The sequence below is a fragment of the Micrasema longulum genome, unplaced genomic scaffold (assembly GCF_059751315.1).
Source record: "Micrasema longulum isolate JH-2025_06_02 unplaced genomic scaffold, ASM5975131v1 h1tg000318l, whole genome shotgun sequence".
In the NCBI taxonomy this organism is placed as follows: domain Eukaryota; kingdom Metazoa; phylum Arthropoda; class Insecta; order Trichoptera; family Brachycentridae; genus Micrasema; species Micrasema longulum.
The window spans coordinates 39,302-62,020 of record NW_028277522.1 but is presented as its reverse complement, the minus strand read 5'-3'; the positions used below and the strand labels follow the sequence as shown (position 1 = coordinate 62,020).

Here is a 22,719-nt window from a genome sequence, read left to right as displayed (position 1 = left end):
TCCTTTGATGAATGGACATCATGATGAGAATATAGCAGATTATCTAAGAAAACACATCAATATACTACAGGATGTCAGAAGCCAGCATTCGAATATACCATATCTATTTAACTCCACTCAGTACATGATTGATCATTATGATCAAGGTATATTTAAAAGACCACTTTAAATATGTTGTTTGTGTGAATTGCTTGCAGCACTTAACAAGGGCCTAACCAAGATACTATTTCGGTCAAACCCCCCCCTCCTGTGGTTTGTCCCCTCATACAACTCCTCTATAACCTCATGTAGGAGACCCTTGTGATGCATTATTTGTGCAATCCATCCAATACGTCTTTCGGAGATGGACTTTTGCAGGTCCCTTCCTACTTCGACTATAAAGTACCTCGCGATTTCTGATGCAGTCTCTATGTGAAATTCCTAGAAATATTTCACACACTTCAAAAGCCTCTGGACTCTTTGTCTCCTTTGGATAGGCACCATGTCTCACAGCTGTACATTAAGTCACTCCATGCATAGATCTTAACAAGGAGCTTACTTAGTTTCAGGTCTACATTATGCAAGTAACATAAAATGATTTAATGAAACTTTCGACAAGTGAGCGTCTTTGTGATTTAATTTCCTTTTTTTTACATTTACTATTTAAGTACAATTTTTTAATTAAACTGAGGCTGAATTAGTGCAGCCCTTCTCAAACGTATGCTAAAGCTGCACATGTTTTCCCTTCGCTCTGTCTGGAGCAAGATGGTTGCTGGTTGCTAGCCGCCTTCACCCTTAACTAGTTGATTTAAGAATATTTTTCTGTTATGTTATTTACGTTAGGCTATTGTGGTCTATGTGTGTTTGGTGATATAGCGGTAGTTGGTTGGTATGTTTTGTATTCATTTTGTCTTAATTGTCAAACTTGGCACCATCTCATTGTTAAATTAAAATTGACTTATTCTCTTTAGTAGTAACCTTAAAATGCAAACCAGTAGTCATTGTATATAAAGTCAATACTGTATCTTCGCTCCCCTGAAATTTATATAAATACCACTGTCAAAACCTCAGAGTAATAATGCGCTAGCTATAGAGAGGCCCTATCGTTATTTTGCATAGAAGGAAACCGTTACATATTTTTGGTAAGCGACAACTTCACTCTGTTGGTGGCCATTTTGCTTTGTTTGACAACAGACGCATAACAAACGCTTTCGTCGGTGTGCTTGGCTTTATTTGTAAATAACTTGGATATTTACTCGTTACAATAAATAAAAATCGACAATGGGGAACTGCAGTATGTTTGGTTGCAGCAGTAGGAGCCTCAAAGGTGTTCAAAGAGTCAGTTTTCACAGGTAATTGATTTCGAAAAAGTTCGGTTTCTAGTTCAATAGCACCGTTGACCTAGAAATCGATTTAAATAGATTTCAGGTCGCTACAACTCACCGTTTCGGAGATGTGATACAAACAAATAAACACACACATGTATTTTCAGTTTTATGAAATCAATATAGAAAAATAAATTGGAATAACCCAGCAATAATAAATACACAGGTACATATTTAAAAGTAATTACAATGTAAAGTAATATCCATTTGGCAATTCTCGACCTGAGTACGGCCCATTGTTTTGCGGCGAAATGTAGCTAACTTAATACTTAATTGTCATAGATTTTTTTTTTTTAACGTTTGGGCTCCTCTATAGCATGCACATTATTACTCTGAGGTTAAAACACTTTTAATTGTATTCCTTTTAATCTGTTTTTAAAAGTGGCGATCGTTACGAGTACATGTTTGAAAAATTACCCATCGTGAAAATCATTGCACATTGAAAGAAATAAGATATATTGAGTACACAGATAATGTATGTTATCGGTATTGATATTGGTAATGTGGTCGATGATGACATAAATCTATTAATTACCACTATTATAAAATATGTAATCAAGAAGAGCGAGTAGGAGAGTAAGAGGTCATAATTTCTGACAGGGTTTATTCGTCATTATTAGTTATTCGTGACTTGAATTCTCCTAAAAGATATATTAACCACATAACATCACTGGTATACTGATAATACCCTCTATTGCCCATACCGAGAAAAATCTATTTGATTGTTTGGCTCAACAAAAGTCTTTTCTAGTCTTCCTTATTCATATTTTGGACATGATACATACTCATTGTAACGTACGCATTACCGCTTGTTTTGTTGGTTCGTCGCCGGCCATCTATCACAGTCGGGATTCTCGGTGAAAAAGGGGAGACCACATCCCAGGCATGACGAAACTGGAAGGTAGGAGCACGACTGTGCAGGCTACAAGTCGACCTCAATAGCTCTGAAAAGGACTTTCCACCTGATTCAAGTGGTGTAGAGAGGCGAAGAATGGATAGCGGAGAACACCCAGTGCAAAGACGGAAATAAAAAACGATGTTACTTGTCAGAAACCAGAGGTCAACTGATTTATTGTTCAAAAATGCCCATGGCGCTTCGGGCTCAGGCAAAACGTGCCGTAACTCATCGCCGAGTGAAACGGAGAGGAGACGCTCGCATTACCTGATACCATATTGTTTAAATGATCACATAACATACTGTAACATTAAAAAAAACTTCAAACAATCTATGTAAGTGGACATACCAGATAAATCATAGAGAGGCATATCAGCCAATACCTGCCTACTCTTAATAATATGTAATATTCATTTAACTCAATTTAGAACAATTATCTCTGTTTACTGACATTTCAGAATGAGTTATGGCGGTGATCTGATATACCCAGCAATGGATTTGCAGTAATGATAATCTGTAATGCTCAAAGTGAAGTAAATGTAGTGTGATAAATCCAAAATGCGCTAAAACAACTAGAGTGATTCCAATTATGCTTAACCGTGGCAAATCATATGTTAAAATGAAAAATATGATTTATAATGTTTGTTTGTTTGCTTCATTTATAACATTTAGCATCAGACATGTCAATTTGATGTTAAAAAATTTGTCTATCAAACTATAAAATATATTTCTCACCTCTATGGCGAGTAGTATGCATAGGTCACTGAATTGAATCATGGATTGCAGTGTTTCTTAATAATTTATTGAATAATTTACCAGTTCGAATGATCGGTCTTATGATTTCTCTAAATTATAAAATATATTTTTTAAATTACCAAAATCTCATTTTTGACGTAGTCGAGAATTCAACTTGAAATCTCATGAACGGTAGCCAACATGCGAACCGGTATATTATGAGGTGGATAGTATACAAATTAAGTAAATTAAAGGAATTTCCACAATAATCAGGAAAATCTTGCATTGTCTGTAAGAATGAAAAAAAAAACATTTTAATCTATAAATTGTAGATTGCCCCATCTCTATAGTGTCTCCTATTTCAAACTACTGACATAATGGCATTTTTTAATTATGCGGCAACGACAAGCGTATATTATGTAAATGAAGTTCTATATTTTGTCATGCCTTAGAAAGAGTTACATACCCCATATCAAATGGAATTATCAATTTTCTAATTCTGGGATGAGGATAATTAATTTATTGAATCTAATGGGTCACCCCATCACCTGTTTAAAAATTAATAATGGATCCGCTTCTGCATGCAGTATACATACACATCTATAGTATAATTTTTCTAAGAACGGTCGCCAGACAGTTCTATTTAGGGATGTGCTGATTCCCAAATTAGTTTTAAAAAATGTTGGTTTTAATTTAGTACATAGATTTTTCTTAGGAAAATATTGGATGGTACGCCGAATTACCTCTATGGTGTATTTAAAAATGAAAATATTTTTGTATGTATTATATTATTTATGTTTAAAGCATTAACTTTGTGGTCAAACATTTTGACCAATGTTAGTGTATAACCACTTACCGACTTTTTATGTCCACCGGTTTTAAGACGTACCCGTCTCTTGTACGTTGTACTCTCGTATGTTGGTGTAATAAGTGTCCTGACGAAGAGATGGGTAAGTCTCGAAACCGGTAGATACAAAAAGTCTTTAAGTGCTTATATACTAATATTTACTTACATCAGATGTTTTACTCGATTATCTTGATAGATAGAAAACAAAAATGTGTAATGTCACACCACTATTCATTTGTTCTTAATTGAAGATCTTGTTTTAAAAACAACAAAAATGTATTGTTTTTTTTTTACAATTTTTCGCCCATGCCTCAATACTAATAATTATTTCCGAAAAATCAGGAAAATAAAAAAATTGTCCCTCAATTTGAATTGACATTGTTTAATTCATAACTCTTATTTTTTGTAGTAGTATTTTTGCGTAGATTTTTTCTGGCCATAATTTTAATTTTAAATGTAGAACTACGGTATTAAGTTCAGTTTTTCTAAAAAAAAAGTTTTATTTGAACCATTATTTGGCATTTCTGCCATTTACATATATGTGGTATAAAGAGTGCTTAAAAATAAAAATATTATAAAAAAATCGAGTATGAAATATTAATATACTCGTACTGTACACATTATTTATTACTTGAAATACATATATATTTTAAAGAAATTATACAATAACAAAATACATTAATCAATCAAATTATAACTATCCAACCCAATCTTCTGAAGATGATTTGCTCTTTTTGATAAAAATATGTTGGTCACTTTATTTTTTAAGTAAGGCAGAGATAAACTAAATATATCAAAATGTGATTGCATAGTTTTGCACTTAAAACAGCAAATGTCAAAAGATTTTATTGACATTTTATTTAATATTTAATTATACACATATGCAGGGGTCCCAGAAGTCGACGTCAAGCCGGAAATGGATGATAGGGAGAGTCACGCTAGTTATGAGAAAAATGTTGAAAAATATGTGTTTTTAAATAAATAGGCATTTAAAAAAAATCGAGAAAATCAACACCTGTGATGGTCTTTTAACCCCTGTTACTACAAATCTTTACTTTTAAAATTTTTATTTTTATTATGTAATCCTGAATAATGCTTCTAGAACTGCTCCAACAATGAAAATGTTACTTTTTGCCCAACCAAGTATTCAAAATTTATACTACGCCCAACTTTAACTTACTGTACTGAAAATAAAATGTACTACGCTAATTTGGCAGGTAACTTTGAATGTTGGCGCATTTATTAAGAATTCCAAAATGGTATGACTCTTGCTAGATTATTTCTCAAATTAGGCGTGGACAATTTATTTTGTAATGAAACCCATTTTTGAACAATTTTTATAAAGAGACTAAGAGTCAGTTTACGAAGTGTGAGCGAGACAGATAGTGCATTATTAATTAAGCTAATGCTTGATGGAAAAAAAGTTAAGATTTGTAGCAACAGGAGTTAAAAGGCCATCACAGGTGTTGATTTTCTCGATTTTTTTTTTAAATGCCCATAATTTAAAAATACATAACTTTTTTTTTACATTTTTCCCATAACTAACATGACTTGCCCTTTCATTATAAGATATATAATATAATAACCTCAGTAAACCTGTAGTAATTTTTCACACTTTTCTGAAAAATTGTGAGTTTGTGACATTTGAGGTTTTTAAAACAAGGTTTTCATTTGAAATTCAAAAGATAAATTAAGTACTTCCTGATGTATTATGGAAATTAATGACAAGTGATAATTAAATCCACAAATTTGGAATAACCTGTGATCGGTTTTATCATTTTCGTGATGCCATCGAGACTGGTATCTTTATTAAAAAATTTAATATATTCTAGAAGAACAGTAAGGATAGAGATTTTTTTTTTTTAAATTCCAATTAATTGAATTATTTTTGTCCCAAGGACCTTTCTCGATAATGTCGCAAAAGCTTTGAAACCAGTTATTCTTAATTTGTGGATTTAAGTATCACTATTCTTTTAAATAAACTACAGTGAATATCCACCGAGAATTTTCACTAATTAACTTGAATGTTTTACTTCATGATCGCCAAAATGTCAGGGGACGACCATCCTTAGAAAAATTATAGTATTGTCAAATAGAATAATAATTATTTCTTAACCATAGTCGCATTGACTGTCAAATTAAATAATGTGCTTTATGAAGTCTTATTTTTATATTGATAGATATCTCAGAAGAGACTAAGAAATTCTTAGGAAAGGAATTATAAAGGTCTGCGTTTACAGTGCTTGTTACCCTTAAAGTCACTGGGTTTAAAGATCGGTTTGTACACTCTAATATTCAGTGCTTAAAGAGCAGCGCGTTCAAAATTCACTTGTGCCACCTGTTGATTTCGTGAAGTAATAAAGTTGACTAGGTGATATTCTGGTCTAATTGATGTTAAATTTATATTTTTCCATACTGTACACTGAACCCCTCTTTACACAGGAGATACTTTCCAAACATTACCATGAAAAAAAAAACAATGCTTGATGTGTAGGTTTCCTCAAATAAAAATGGATTCGGGAATCCGAAAAAAAATTGTTTGCCTTTCTGATTAGACCTTAATTTTTTTCTTAACCTTTCCGAGACGAGTGCTATATGACATTGCCAGCACTGAGTGACGCAACCCATTAGTGGGGAGTTGGGAGGGGTAATGCATATAAAAGGAACACACGAAATCCAGATTTTCGTGGTTATTTCTGGAAATATGCAATCAATCAGCAGCAAGCACACGTGCAAACTAACGTATCGAAGATTACTAAATTGTAAAGCAAATGAATTGTTATACTTGCTGTTTGCACGGGAGAAATGTAAAGACAAATTTGAATTACGATTGGAAATATTTGGCAGAAAAATATTTTGATACATTCTTAAAATTATGGGGCAGGGCGATGAAAAAAATGAAATCAAAATGATGATTAATCTTTTCCTCACTAAGCTTCCAAAAATTACACATTATCCGAATGTGGGGACCAAACCACCCCAGCGCCTACTTGTACATAGCATCGTGAGAATAAATAGTTGGCAGTGTTTATGATAGTGCAATAATTTATTCATGTTTTCACGTACACATATTTTACTTATTCGTGTATTTTATTCATTTATGTTAGTTTGCCGAATGCCAATGTACATAAAGTGAAATTTACCCTTGTATTATTTACGTCTTTTTTTGTTTTAATATTAAACGATTTGAAAATTTTAAAAGAAAAAAGCTTCTTTCTGTTATTTTCACGATTAAAAAAAATATAGGGCAAACAGCTTTAATAATACTCGAGTTATCAAATTAAAATCGGTCTATGGGGGATTCAAATCCCCCCCCTTAGGCCCAATTAGTTAAATACAACATTACATCGAAGTACTATTAAAATTAATTTGTAATACATATTATTCACTATCATTATTATATATTATACGACAAGTAAATAAAAGAGCGATGTTTGTTATTCCAAAAACAAATAGTATACATAATTATATTACTATTACGCATTGTTAAATTAATGTTTTTAAAAAAAATATTTTTTTTAATATATTTTTTTTATTACAAAACCTTGTAAAACGAGGTTTCAGTGTACTGTATTTCTTGAATTGTATGTTGTTTATGTACTTATTTAAAAAAAAAAAAAAATTTATGTATGTAAAACCCTTATGGCTGTTAAAAAATACTTAATAATATAAAATAATAAATAAATATATTTCCATCTAGATAAAATCCTACAAGGGGTAAATCTAGGTTTTTTCTGCAAATATTCAGACATCCTTTGACTAATTTGAGTGTCTAAATCATTGTAAAAAAAGTACTGGAGGCGTGTACATTCTTACATAGGCAAAATGTTAAAAGTTACGTTACAAACAAACCAATGTCAGGCCATCAAGCCTATAAATACTTCACCATTTCCCTTTTCGCATCTAATGGTGCATAAGGCACTTCATTGGTACACCAATCTCAGTTTATCTTGATTATTTTTGTTACTTGAAGGTAAGATGACCAGTTTTATGTTTCAAGTGCTAATCCAAGGGCAATGAATATTCTAGTGTAAAAAACTTTTTAATAAATATTTCATGTCAACCATGCAGGGGATTGAACCCAAGACCTCTTGCATGGTAGGCAAACACGCTGATCATTAGACCACGAGGCGTGCATAATGCTTATACTTCCATATTATACCTTCACCTCTCTTGAGATATCTCCTAAATATCCTTAAAAAAGTATGTGTATTGTAAATTTTACAATCTAAGTGTTGAATGTGTTTTCTGCTTCAGAGTTGTATCCGGCTCACGGGACGCTACATTAAGAGTGTGGTCAGTTCCTGATGGTAGGTGCCTTCGTGTCCTAGTAGGGCATATGGCCGCCGTACGCTGTGTTCAGTACGATGGAAGACTAGTGGTTAGCGGAGCCTATGATTACTTTGTTAAGGTGTGGAATCCAGACACCGCTGAGTGCCTACACACGCTGGCTGGGCATACCAACAGAGTCTACAGTTTACAGGTAAAAACTATAACTTTTTTTTGTACTATATTCTTTCATAAGCCAATAACTAATATTTTTGAAACTGACAACATTAAAGTCTATATTTCTTTAATTTGACAAGTTTATAACACCCTTATAGATTTGAATCATTCTCAGATAACGCACATAGGTTTTGAATATGACCTACCATTAAAAAAAAAATCTGTTATGAAAATGTATATCATCATCATCATCATTTCCTCTCCACCTAATGGTGCATAGACCACTGAATTGGTATATGAATCGCAGCAAATCTTGATAATTTTTGTTACATTAAGGTAAGATGATCAGTCTTACATTTCAGGTGCCAGTCCAGAGACTATGAAATATTCTAGTGTGAAAACACCTTTTTGAATAAATATTTCATGTCAACCATGTCGGGAATTGAACCCAAGACCTCTTGCATAGTAGGCAAATGCGCTGACCACTACAGATATAGAATGTATATAGTACGGTTGTTTTAGTTGAGGGAGTTAACTGGAACTCAGTAAATTTAGTAGCCAATGATGTTATGAATAAATTTAAATTATGGTTTGACAAAAATATATTATCTTTAAATACGGAAAAGACAAAAATCATCCCATTTTTATTAACAAAATAAATTTAGATTCAGTTATGAGAATAATTATTCACCAAAGCAATTGCAACAAAACTAACTGCAATCTAATGTGTTCAGTACTTGATACAACAGATAAAATTAAATATCTTGGTGTATACATAAATCAAAACTTAAAATGGAAAAACCATATTAGTGAACTAGTTAAACGTATTAGAAAATGTATATCCATATTTATTAGATTAAGGAGTATTTTAATAATCAATATTTTAAAAATAGCTTATTACTCAATTGTACAATATTTGTTACAATATAAAATTGTTGGATGGGGTGTTGCATATGCTACTATATTAAACCCCCTTAAAATAGTACATAGATGAATTATTAAAGTAATTTTAAAAAAACCCTTAACATTCAATACGGAAATTTTAGATACATTATTTGAAGTTAATACAGCAGACACTATTTATAAAATAAATTTCATTATACAAATTTATCAAGAAGAAAAAAATACAAGAATTTGAGATGAATAAGTCACTCAGATACCAAAATAATATTAAAATCCCTAAATTCCACGCAAGTCATGGTCAAAATAGCTTAGAATGTATTATTATTTTCTGTTTTTCTTTTTATATCCTATAAGTTTTTTTTTCTCATGTATTCTATTCAAAATTATATAAATTCTAATAAATATATAACTATAACAGTGTAAGTCACTCTCCAAGCCCCATAGTTAGTCTCTTTTTTGGAGAGTTACAGTTATAACGTGTACTAGATGTATAAAAGTAGATTTGTATAGAATAAAAAAAACATGTACCATTTATGAAATATATCGATGAATAAAAAAATATATAGAATACATTAAAAAAAATATCACTCTATGAAGGGGTATACATATATACTTTTAATAGATATCGAAAATGTCAAGATCCGTGAGTTAGGTCAGATTGTCGATAAGGCTGAGACAAGCGTTATTGACAAAATCAAGAAAGGAGTGCTGCTTTGGTTTGGACATGTATAGGGAATGGACAGTGAAAGAACGGCTATAAGGATTTATGATGCGAATGTTGATGGATGCAAAAAACAAAGAAGACTGAGCGACATGGCAAGATAAAATTCAACAAATACTTGAAGGTGGACATGTCAAAAGTTGGTATAATCGTTATGTGTGCATAAGGAGATGTATGAATGTAGAGGAAGCGAGGTTTGTATGCAAACACAGAGTAAAATGACATTCTATTCTACTCATCGAGTAAATACATTCGTTCTTTTTAAAAGTGCATAACTACTTCCAGTGAATCAAATAATATGGGTAACGAAGTGTGCAATAAGTGTAAGAATAAGCTGCAACAAAATGGTGATTATTTACAGTGTAGGGGGAAGTGCGTGAATCTTTTTCATTACTCGTGTATGGGACAAGAAACTTCATTACGCCGCAAAAAGGACTCGTGGTTATGCAAAAATTGATCCGACAATATTGTTACATCGCATGAGCCGAGCGCTATGTACTCAGACCTCGTAAAGTCACAGTCGACTCCCGCACTCGCTACTACTGTCAGTGGCTCGCCGACTCGTGTACTACTCTAGGACATCTAAAATTAAATATATTAGGTGATCTTAAGGCGGAAATATTAAAACCAATTTCCCATCAGCGGAAAAATTCAAAACCATAATTTCGGGCAAAAAAAATATATATCTGCCTCAGGGGGAGACCATCATTGCACAACAATATTGTAAGACCCTAAAAAAACTCAAATGGAGCATTCAAAATAAAAGAAGGGTAATTAATGCTAACGAGAGGAGTGTGCTTGTTGCACGACAACGCCCATCCACACACAGCCTTAGCCACCCACGGCTCTTAGACTCATTTAGTTGAGATGTTTTGAACCACCCCCTGTATTCCCCTGACTTGGCACCTTCAGATTATCATCTTTTCACCTCCCTGAAGGTACACATAGGTGGAATGAAATTTTCAACCTAAGAGCAGCTGCTGAAAGTGGTTCTGAAGTGGGGGAAGGAGCTGACGAGAGAGTTCTTCGAGGAGGGCATAAAGATGTTTGTACCACGGCTCACCACATACAATGGCGATTATGTAGAAAAATAGTCAACAAGTGTATCAACAATAAACTGTAATTATTTGTCTAATCTAGTACACTTACTTTCTGAACATGCCTCGTATAAATATGTTTTTTTTAAATAGTACAGTACTTTCTTTAAATAGTACAATATAGGCATCTACCGGATTATTGTTTTTTATAACCTGTAATTGGCTGGTTTTGGTCATAAATGCCTAGACATTCATATTGTCATAATTCTTAAAGTATTAAAAAAAATATATATGTAGTTCATTTTTGCTTATTTAAGTTAAGTAAAAACACTCATCATTCAATGATGGATAGCGAGTGTTTTAAACGTAGAAAGTTTAAAAGTTGGCCCTCACCTCTGTTTAGAGTTAGATAGCAAATAATGTTTCAATATTTTATATGGTAAATGCTTCAGTACTGTAGAGTAAACGTTAACATAATGTGTTGGTCGCATATGCCTCATGTGTTCTCTTGTTCAGGTAGATACATTTAAACAAGGTAAAATTTATTCACTAGATCGCATCTCATGCCCCATTTTACGTATTGGTAAAACGAATAGAAATCACAATAGATTAGAACACATGAGGTGTTTAAGTACCAAATCACTTTTTTACAATTCGCTAATCACCTAATATAACTCTTGATAACAATAATGGAATAAATATCTTACATATTTGATGACACATAACAGATTCCTAAAATTAGGTAACTAAGAAAAATCATAAATAAAAAAAAACTGGTCAAAATGATCTTCCAAGTATTATGTATTAGTAACCAAATTATAGATTAACAATAACCACTTTGTAACAGATGCGGCGGGTCACTTTCTCCCTCTTAGTGATCGCGCCCATCACCAGGAACTGTATACTGTAGGTGCAGGTGTCATCGCAGAATGACCTGGCGTTAGGTAGCCGCGGCCGGCGTACGATAAGCTACTAGGAAAATTACCGCTGCCTAGAGACCCCTTGCAGGTTCGCTACTAGGTAGCACTGGCGGCTGCAACCTGAAGCCGGCATCCGGGTTGTAAGGCTGGTATCGCTCCGTCGACGCAAACAGCGTGTGTTCCAGAGGGTAGCCAAGGTCCAATTTATCCAGGGTCCAAAATCTAGTCAAATATCTAAAGAGAGTAAAAGCCCGTAGTGAGGTTGATAAATGACTATTCTTTGGCCGTTGGCCCTATTTATAGAATACATTTTACCGCACTACCAATAGCGGGCGGAACTAAACAGACCAATCACGCCGCGAGAGGGAGAGTGAGCGCGTATTGTGGAGGCAGTACCTCACATGCACATACTGAAGTCCTTATTCTATGTAGATATCAAGAGGTCCCAGTAAGGGTTCGCTAAGTTTTCAATACGCGGCATTACGTCGGCAACACGCCTCTTACTAAAAATGTTTCATATTTAGAATGTTCTTCAATCCAATACCTACCCCTTAGTTTTTTTCCAAAAATGTGTAGTCTGGATGTGAAACATCAAACACATGTTAGTAGTATTTGGGATTTCGTGTAAAGCAAAAACTTAAAGTTATAATTAACAATATTTTGAGTTTGTCTAAATTTTTGTAGACAATGACTGGATTTAACTCCCTGGGGAGCTGTTAATACTAACATATTACAACAGAGTTGAATAACATATTAGAGAAGGTAATATAGAAGTCTAGGCATATACAGGGCTTATGACCTGTCATTGGCTGGTTTAAGTGGCCACATTATACACTGTGTAACATTCACCATTCTGCCCAATTTGAACATCTATATTCCTTTAATCTTTTCATCTGTTGGTGTTTGTGTTCTTAATCTCTGTTGTAATATGTTAGTATTTAGTAAAATTTATTTTTAAGCCTTGACAAAGGAACAGTTGTCTTCTGAAACCGGACAGCATATTAAATTTATTTATTGATTTCATACAAAATAAATATGTTATTACTCGTAACTTTAAATGTGCCACTAGGTATTGCTATGGCAGTTCCCAGTAGGCCGCAAAATTTAAGTAAATTTTTAGAAAAGACAAAACCTAAAGTAATTTAGAAACATATGATGAATTATTATGAAAATAAAACTTTGTTATCAGTGTTACACAATTTTATTATTTTACAAGAACACAACTATAGTTTCGGAAGAGAACTCCTCCCATCGACGGGTGATATAAAACTAATATAATAAACACAGAATATTGTTCACAATGTCATAGAATCTAAACAAAAAATAAACAAATTTTATTTATTTTCATAATAATTTATAATGAAGTGTTACGAAGTGAATGCCGATTCAATTAAAAATATTAGAAACATATGTGTCAAAAAATAATAAAATAAACTTACCTGAAATTATTTTTATGTTTTTATTCTTCTTATACCTATTTTATTTATATATGAATATAGTTCGTCAGGATCGTAGAACAAAGACGGATGTACAAAAAATGCGACATTGATTTTTTTAAATATTTGATCTTAAAAAGTCATATAAAGGCTTTTTTTCCAGATTTGAAAAAGATGAAATATGTATAACTAACCCAAGTATCAATTTATATACTTTTGGACTTATCAAATTGTGACTTAGTGTCAAAAGAAAAAATCCCTCTCATCTAAAGTTGAAGAAAATCAAATGCATCGTTGTTCTACGATCATGACGAATTTTATATTTGTTTTTGTAAAATCAATATGGGATAATCATACATAATATATTAACGCATATGCTTTACATTATTGTTTGTATTTTTAAATTTCTCTTTCTTCATTGTTATGAATTGTTTTTTTTTTTCTAAATATAAATGATTTTTTCCTCTTTTAGTTTGATGGTGTTCATGTTGTAAGCGGATCCTTAGATACCTCTATTATGGTATGGGATGTAGAATCAGGTGCTAAGAAGCATACTCTAATGGGACATCAGTCACTCACTTCTGGGATGGAGCTGAGATCCAACATCTTAGTGTCAGGCAATGCAGATAGTACGGTCAAAATTTGGGACATCATTACGGGCCAATGTCTTCATACATTATCTGGTAAGTTATCTATCTAGTAAGGAAACTGTATAAAAATATTTGTATAATTTTATACACTAATTGCCGCCCGTCTGAAATAAAAATACGCCACAGCTCCTATGGCGGGAGTCACCCGCTCGAGTGAATTGTCGTGTAAAAAACACGGTACATTTCTTTTTTTTAGATAGAATAAGCCTTCCTCATTAACAAAGAAAAACATACTTGATGACAGATATCTGTTTAAAAATATGAAACAAAATAAATGAAATTTTTTAAATCTTCATTTAGTATTTGAAAAATGGCCGGCCTGTCACGTAATCTTTTTGATGAGAGAAAAAAGAAACAGTCCAGAAGGCAAAAAGAAACAGTCTAGTTTTGCGAAACATGTTTACTGAAACCTTTTTTGCAACCAGAATTGTGTTTTAAATACCACACGCAGAAATCTTTCAATTAAAGGTTTTTTGTTTAGGATAAATCCGTTGTGTGATAAATATTTTTATTTTGTTTTTTTTTTATTTTTTATTTATATTCTTTTCTATCCTTTCGCAAGAATTTAATTCAGAGCTTGCTTTTGCAGTAAGGGTTAAATAGAATATAAAGGAATAATTTTTGTGGGCACCCGAGACCAATGATTCTAAATGGTTTCTACAATTGCCCCCTGCAAAAGATGTATCAATTTAGTTCAAGCTCCCAATTCCACCTCAACTCCCAGAAAAATTACAATTATTCCAATATTTCCAGCCAAGGTACGTCATCATCATCATTCACCTTTCCTCACCCAGTGGTGCATAGGGCACTGTATTTTTAAACCAAATACAGTACAGTACAAAAAAAAAGTATTTTGATCATCTGTTACATGAAGTTAAGGTGATCAGCCCTACCCTACGCTTTAGATGCGAGGCAAGGAACAATGAAATATTGCAGTTTAAACATCCTTTTAAATCAATATTTCTCATCCACCCTCCCAGGACCTCAAAAATGGCAAACGCGCCAACCACTATACAACGAGGTGGATTGCCTCATTCGAGTTTTTACTTGAGAACACTCGTCTAAGATTAAGTGCCCGTATTACAATGGGAAGTTAACATTTATCTTCAATTTTATCTACAAAGTAAAATTAAGTTTTCTGTATGAAAAGTAGCTTTTTTTTCTTTCTAAACATGTTCAATTACAGGTTACCAACGAAGATACTTTTAATTTTCATACAAATATACACATTTTTGTACATAAATATTGATTTTACTTTATACCGTCTCAATATGTACCGATGAAGATAGCATTTGTAATCACAGTCCTGGTTCTATTACACACGCAGAACTGTTCTCTTCATCCTCCTGGACACAGAAAAAACCAAAGTTCATCAAAGTCACTAATGCATATTATATAAGCGAACGCTATTAGCTTGTAACACATTGATAATAATAAGTAAAATAGGTTTTATTAGTTTGATAATAGTTGGTGATAATTTTTAATATGAAAGCAATGTAGCCAGTCGAGCTACTATGAAATATTGTGGTGTAAAAACACCTTTTCAAATTAATATTTCATTTCAACCTTATTAGGAATAGAACAGATCTTATACGTGGTAGACTAGATTGTAAGTTGGACTAGTATCCACTTGATTTCAGATAGAGTAGTCATTGAGTGGGAAAAATTGGTCCATGATTCTGAATCTATTCAATCCTAAAAAATTTAATTAAAATCATTTTGTAGTTTTAATTTGCTTAATGTAAACTGCTTTCATTTTCAGGCCCAAACAAGCACCAATCTGCTGTCACATGTCTGCAGTCAAATAGCCGATTTGTAATCACGTCTTCTGATGACGGAACTGTTAAGCTATGGGACCTTAAGACTGGAGAATTCATTAGGAATTTGGTAACTTTAGAATCAGGAGGATCTGGGGGAGTCGTTTGGAGGATCAGGGCATCTTCCACTAAATTAGTTTGTGCTGTCGGCTCTAGGAATGGGACTGAAGAAACTAAATTAATGGTCCTCGACTTTGATGTGCCTGGGGCTTGCCAGAAATGTGATGACTAACTGACCCTCCAACTTTATTAAACCCAAAATTAATTTTAAACAACACAGTGAAACTTGGATTGGGGTCATTGATAATTTTTAATAATGGCATATATTTTACTGTCTTTAAATCTGTGCTTTTAAAACAAATATATACCCTCTTTTAGCTGAAGTAAGGAACAACAAAATCTGATTTTAAAATATTCTGTCACCCAAGGACAGAATGATGACTTAAGTCTTATCTAATTAATTTTTGTTTCATTGTAAGTAAAATAATTTTATAGAATCTCACCTACATCAATGCAATCTTCAGTTCAGTTACTTTTATACATTTCAGAATTTATATATGAATGTACAAACAAAATGCTGAATGTTACACAGTCATAGTGATTACTGAAACCAGATAATAAGTCCTAAAATGGTCCTACACTATCATATTCCCTTCTTAAAGAGTTTCTTAATATTTGTTGATACATCTATCATAAAATAATTGTGAAATGTCTTTTGTACATAATGGATTGTTGAAATTCTCCTAAAATATTTGTTGAAAAAAAAAAAAAACAGTGTAGTACACATTTAAATATATTTCAGGTGTTTCATATTTGTATGTTTTTGTAAATGTTTCCGCTAACTGATATTCTTGAAATTATGACAAGAAAGAACCGATGACATATCAATCACATTTAAATGGTTTTATTATTATTAATTTTGACAACATTAACATACACGCTTTTTATGCCAAAATATAAAAATCCCATTTTACTCCGTACATTTTCACACAAATATTATCCCCAACCAACATTTTTCATCATCCGGGTTTTACTTCTTTGAAATTCATTTTATGATTAGTAAAATTTTAATTAGATTAACGTAACTATAGTACCGCATGCGGCGTGAGCACAAACTGAAGAAAAAATCAACAAAACTTTTATATTCCGCATCATTAGTAAAAACTATTACTAGAATGAAAAAGAAAACATGTCCATTGGTTGTAAGGTTAAATTTCCTCTGGTATTACTCATTTCATGGTCAAATTTGCAGAAAATATTTTTTTTTTAATGTGAAAGAACTAAGTCATGCTTTGTGAGAAATTGTGTATAGGCTAAGGGTAATCCATTGTCTCATCAAATTCCAGATGGGTGCAGTGTAATTATTGACCTTATTGTTTTACTGTAGAACACCCTTAAAGGTTACTTTGCATTGAATCTTGATACATTTTTCAAACAAATACACTCTTACTTATTTTTATTAGCAACTTTTATAATCAATGAACCCTATGCGTTTTTTAATGAGAATACTATATTGACATTTTACTCAATTACAGTGACTAGAAAGGATAAGGCCAATTTTTAAATAATGTAAATTGGGGCTACATTTCATACTGTCCATGCTCTCTCTAGCTGCAAGACTGTAATCTAGCTCATATCTGTTATTAAAATCTGTCATGTTTTTAAATGTACAATCCCAACTGTCCATACGCTATGTAGCTGCAAGACGTGTTGGTTACTCATTGTACGGTGCCCTTGTGGTGGTTTTCACAAAATGACTATATAAATTATCTTCATTCTTTATATCAATAAATTATGATGCTGTAAGTTTTTAAAAGTGGCTGTAGAAACATTTTTTTTATTAATAAATTTCATAAAAGGTACATTTAAAAAAAAAATTCTATACATATCTACCTTTACACATCTAGTAAATGTTATCCCTGGAACTCTCCAAAAAAAGAGACTAACTCCTGTGCTTGGAGAGTGACTTACACTGTTGTAGTTGTTTATTTATAAGAGTTGATATACTTTTAAATAATGAGAAAAAAAAAACATAGGATATATAAAGAAAAAACATAAAACAATAATACATCCATACCTAAAACTTCATGTAGTTTTTACACGTGTTCAAAAAATTTCTTTAGATTTACTTTAAATTTATTTATTGAAATATTATTTTTAATCGTTTTTAGTTCATTGCGAAGATTATTATAATTTTTTACACCTTTGAAGACAAAGCTATTTTGACCATGACTTGTGTGGAATTTTGGAATTTTAATATTATGTTGGTATCAGTGTGCTTATTCATCTCATATTCTTTTATTTTTTCTTTTTTATAAATTTGTAAAATAGAATTTATTTTATAAAGAGTGTCTACTGTATGAACCTTAAATATTTTATATAGACTTTCCGTATTAAATGTCGAGGGTTTCTTAAGAATTACTTTAATAATTCATCTTTGTACTATTTTAAGAGGGAGGTACATCGGAGGTTATACAACATGCTGTAGAAAATAAAAGGTCAAAAAAGTTTGAATAGATTTCCCTCAATCAGAATAACAGTTAAATTTTAATTTAAAGGATATGTAGTGCTGCCATAATAAAAAAGTGATACCTACCATATAAATAAAAATTTCCATGTAAATAAGTTTAAAAAAAAAAGGTTTTACTGTTTTATACAATTGACGATTATTTGTATTGTGTAGGTATATCCATTGAAATCAATCAATGATTCACTGTGTTGTATAAGAAAAATGTGCACCAGCACAATTCTTCAATATTAAGACTGAAATTATTAAGATTATTAGAATTAGATATTAATGCTGACATTGAGTCGTTGTTTTGTTCAGTTGCTTTATTTTAACGAGAGATTTTCATGAATCACCTATGAATGAATAATTTTACGTTTTATTATTTACTTATTTTACTTAGTACATAGTTTAGTTTTCTATCTTTCAATTTCATGTGTTATTGTATACATAGGTGAAATAGATATAGAATATGCAACAAATGACTTTATGACTAGTATAAATTATTTTTATTTTATCACATTGGAATGAGCATTTCTCTTAACGGTGTGTTTGTAATGGTATAAAAGTAAAATTAAGCACCTATCGCATTCAGGTACCTATTCATTCTCTATCTGATATTCGTATTCATTTAACTGTTACTTATATTCTTAACTAAATGCCTAGTAAATATTCATCATCACACTGATCAACTGTTTTCTCATTGATTGTTTAAAACGTAATATGAACAAATATGTACCATTACAACAATTTTCATATTTGATGTGATAAACCTTTGTAACAATGGAAATTGAGAATGTTTATGTCCAGTCATATATATATAACTTGCCGAAAATATGTATTAGTCTAACAGTAATAATATATTTAGGTTCTATTTTGTTGACTGACTTCTAATAATTATAATTATTCATCTTTATTGTTTCTTAATATTATTTTGTTGATACTCCGTTCTAACCAGTTCACTCTATAACTGGATACTATTGTTAAGTTATTTAATTTTGTTATTTATTACTTAATTTGAAATATTCTTCAACGTTTAAAGGTGTTTTATTATATTTATGAAAATACAAGCTCTTACAGTTTTTACTTTTAAATTTAAAAAATAAAGTTTTCCTTAACTCTATGAGAATGATATACATATTTTGATTTCTACATTTATCGCCCTTGAGGTGATTTTCACAAAAATGGCGCTTTATAAATTATCCAACTATATATATAATAACTTCATAAGGAGCCTGTGTTTTTAGTTGAACAATGTTTATTTCCAGAGCTGCTGTTTAATGTCATAACGTAAAAAATGTATTAATTTAAATATTATTTTATTATACTTTTTAAGGTTTTAATTTTTCTTAGTTTTAAGTATGTTTTCAGCCTGTATGGTATATGGCCATTTTCGTGTTTTTATTATTCCAGTATTTGCTCTTAAATTATTGTAAACTGTAATGATTCACAATTTTTTAAAGAATGTTTTAATTTATTTCATTTTTATTCATTGTTAGAAAGCATGTATATGGTGACCAATATAAATCTAATTATTTATATGTTTTCAGAACTTAATAAAAGCTTCTTCAGGTAACAATTTTATTTTAAGATTATTTTTTTCACATAGTAATCTGCCATTTTGCTTTAAAAAATACAAAATGTTTATTTGAGGTGTTGAACTTTAGGCTGATTTAAAGAAGTTATTTTTTAGTGCAAATTAAAAACAAAAACGTTGTGAAAATGTCCTTTACATATATAAAATATAAAAATACACGAAATTATAAATTTTGTATTTGAAGCACTAACTTTGTAGTTATTAAAGCAACATCTTTTACAGTGATGGACATTTTTATCTTGGAGGTCATGCGAACAAGCAAAATTTTCACTGGAGTCATACAATCCGAGGGAAATACATAAACAACCATTGTATAGTCAGAAAATAACTGTTTGGGGCTCTATTTCAGGTAGAGGAATAATTGGCCTTTTTTTTAAAGAAAATATTGTGTTCCAGTGGTAACGGTAAATTCTTAGAGATATTGTGAGATGATCATCAGTTTTTTTCAAAAAGATAGCGCTTTCTTCAATAGAAACAGCTGGTTTCAACAAGGCGAGCACTACTGCACACTCTATGCATTAGGGTTTGTCACGCTCCATACAAGAAAAATAGACTATGTATTTTTGTTTTTGGTGTAATAGGTCTCAAAAGTTGTATTAGTTATGGCAATAAAAAAAGCAATAAAAAAACATGTTTGGCTCGCTAAAAAGGATTGAAAATTCAAAATTTAAGCAAATTATTGCTCTGAAAGAAGTTAAATACATGTTATATGAAAAAATGAACAGTTTTAAAGCTTTTTTTTAAAACATAAAACATCATTGATTGATTCATTAAAAAAACAAAAACGCAGAATCAAAATAAATTTATTACACATTAGGTGAACATAAAAAATAGCACATTGGACACAAAAATACAAAAATTTATGTGAGTTTTTAAGGCAGTTATTAGATTTTTTAAATCTTATTAATAGATAATAGAATATAAAGATTTTATACATTTAAAAAGTACATGCAAAAAAAAACAAACTTAATTTAAAATCTTAGAGTTTTGTGTGGCGCATACAAAATTTTCTCGCATTTTGTCCCCCCAAGACATCGCATCTTTCCGCTGACTGTGTGACAGGGAATCTTAAAAAGTCTAACACCTTAACATTGTACTGGTTTACCTGTTGCACTAACACTACTGACGTTATGGCTTGCAAAATCCCTAGTTCTGTCAAAACAAGGTCTGTATCATGCCGGTCAATCAAACCATGATAATTATCACTTTTAAAGTTTAATTTAGGAGTGAAGAATGCTCTTTTTAATCCTGAAAAAATTCAAAGAATGAGATTGTATGATTCTTTTGCAAAAAAGTATTTTTTTGAAGTCGTTGTTGATTATCATTAATAGTAAAAGATTCTCAGGATGGGCAAAATTGGTACAGCAACTAATTCAGTAACCTTATAATTTTTATCTTTTCAAGATGAAAATACAGCTTTCTTGAATATATGTATATTTTAATAGTGCCTTCTGAAGGAGAAACATGGCCAAGATAAACTGATCCGGTTCCTGCACCAGAGTTATGTGCTCTTCATCCTTTATTAGTCGATAACATTTTTACTTTTTTTTTATAAAGCAAAGATATCTTTGCGTCCGTTAAAAAACAATCCTTCAATGTTTGGATAGTTAGATTTTTTTTCAAAATGAAATCTTCATTTATTAGTAGTACTTTTCCCCTGTCATCTGAAGAACATCTCCCATCCACCATCAAAGATGTTACTACAGTATCTCTGTTTAAATCACGTCTGAAGAAACATCTCCTTTCTCTTACTTAATCTCTCCTCCTTTCCTCTTTCCTCTTTTTTCCCTTTTCCCATTGAGTAATAGTATTGATTTAAGGTAATATATATACAAATACATTTATATCTATTTTTGTATATCTTTAGCTTTATTTTGTATTTTTTTTCCATTGAATATGTTTTCACTTTAATTATAAAAATGAAAACTTTTATTTTATTGGTTGGTTGGAAGAAATTGCCATTTGGCAATAAGCCCGCCAACGTACAATTAAAATTATGTACAAAAAAAAAAAGAACTATCAGAAAGATGCAAAAAAACTGAATGTAGGGAAGAGAGGAGAAGGATAAAAAAGAACTTTAAAAGTTAAAAATTAAAATGTAAAATAAATTAATATTGTGACATCGTTACAATTGAAAAATCCTTCACAAGGCAATTTTTAAAATTCCCTTTTTTTGCTTGTGAAAAAAATAAAAACTATTTTTTTACATTGTTTGTATTGTTATAAACACGGCATTTGTTAAAAAAACATCTAATATTTGAACAGAACAGTTTTTAAAAATATTCAAAAATTGTATATTTTTGTCTTTTTTTAAAACTTAGCTGTATTTTAGTGAGCCAAAGGCAATTTAAAAAAAAAAAAATTCGATGTCCTTATTTTATTTTATTTTTAAACGCAACTTTTAAGACCTATATTATTTCTGAATTCAAAAGTGGAAAGAAATGACACACCCTACTATGCATGTATCTATGGATGCTGTAAGAGATTTATTTCCAAGAAAAGTGATCTCTCAGTTTGGTAACATCTCTTGGCCCGCACGATTGTCTGATCTCAGTCAATGTGACTGTGGGGCTTCCTCAAGAGCATTGTTTACCAAAACCAATCTTAAAAATGTTAGCTAGGTTGTGAGAAATTTGAGCAATCTCTGCCAATGCATATAGAAAATATGGGTGAAAAATTGGAAGAGTTCTTGCATCTGAAAGGTTGGCATTTAGAAAATGTTGTAATTAAAAACTAAAATCCACATTCATATACTTGAAACGAAATTATGATTTTTTAAACAACTTGTAGATTTATTTTTATGTTTTTTTTTAATGTTTGAAATCTGCCACTGGAAATCCTGTGG

The 22,719-nt window shown here is 31.2% G+C and overlaps 1 protein-coding gene across 1 annotated transcript; it reads left to right on the top strand.

The window, feature by feature from the left end:
* The first annotated feature begins 7,606 nt into the window (after nt 1–7,606).
* LOC148282558 (uncharacterized) lies at nt 7,607–20,228 on the top strand. Its single transcript, XM_088224895.1, has 3 exons — nt 7,607–8,324; nt 13,777–13,987; nt 15,717–20,228. Exons 1-3 carry the CDS (start codon nt 8,181–8,183, stop codon nt 16,001–16,003), a joined length of 642 nt encoding a protein of 213 aa, XP_088081021.1. The 5' UTR covers nt 7,607–8,180; the 3' UTR covers nt 16,004–20,228.
* The last annotated feature ends 2,491 nt before the right edge of the window (nt 20,229–22,719 follow it).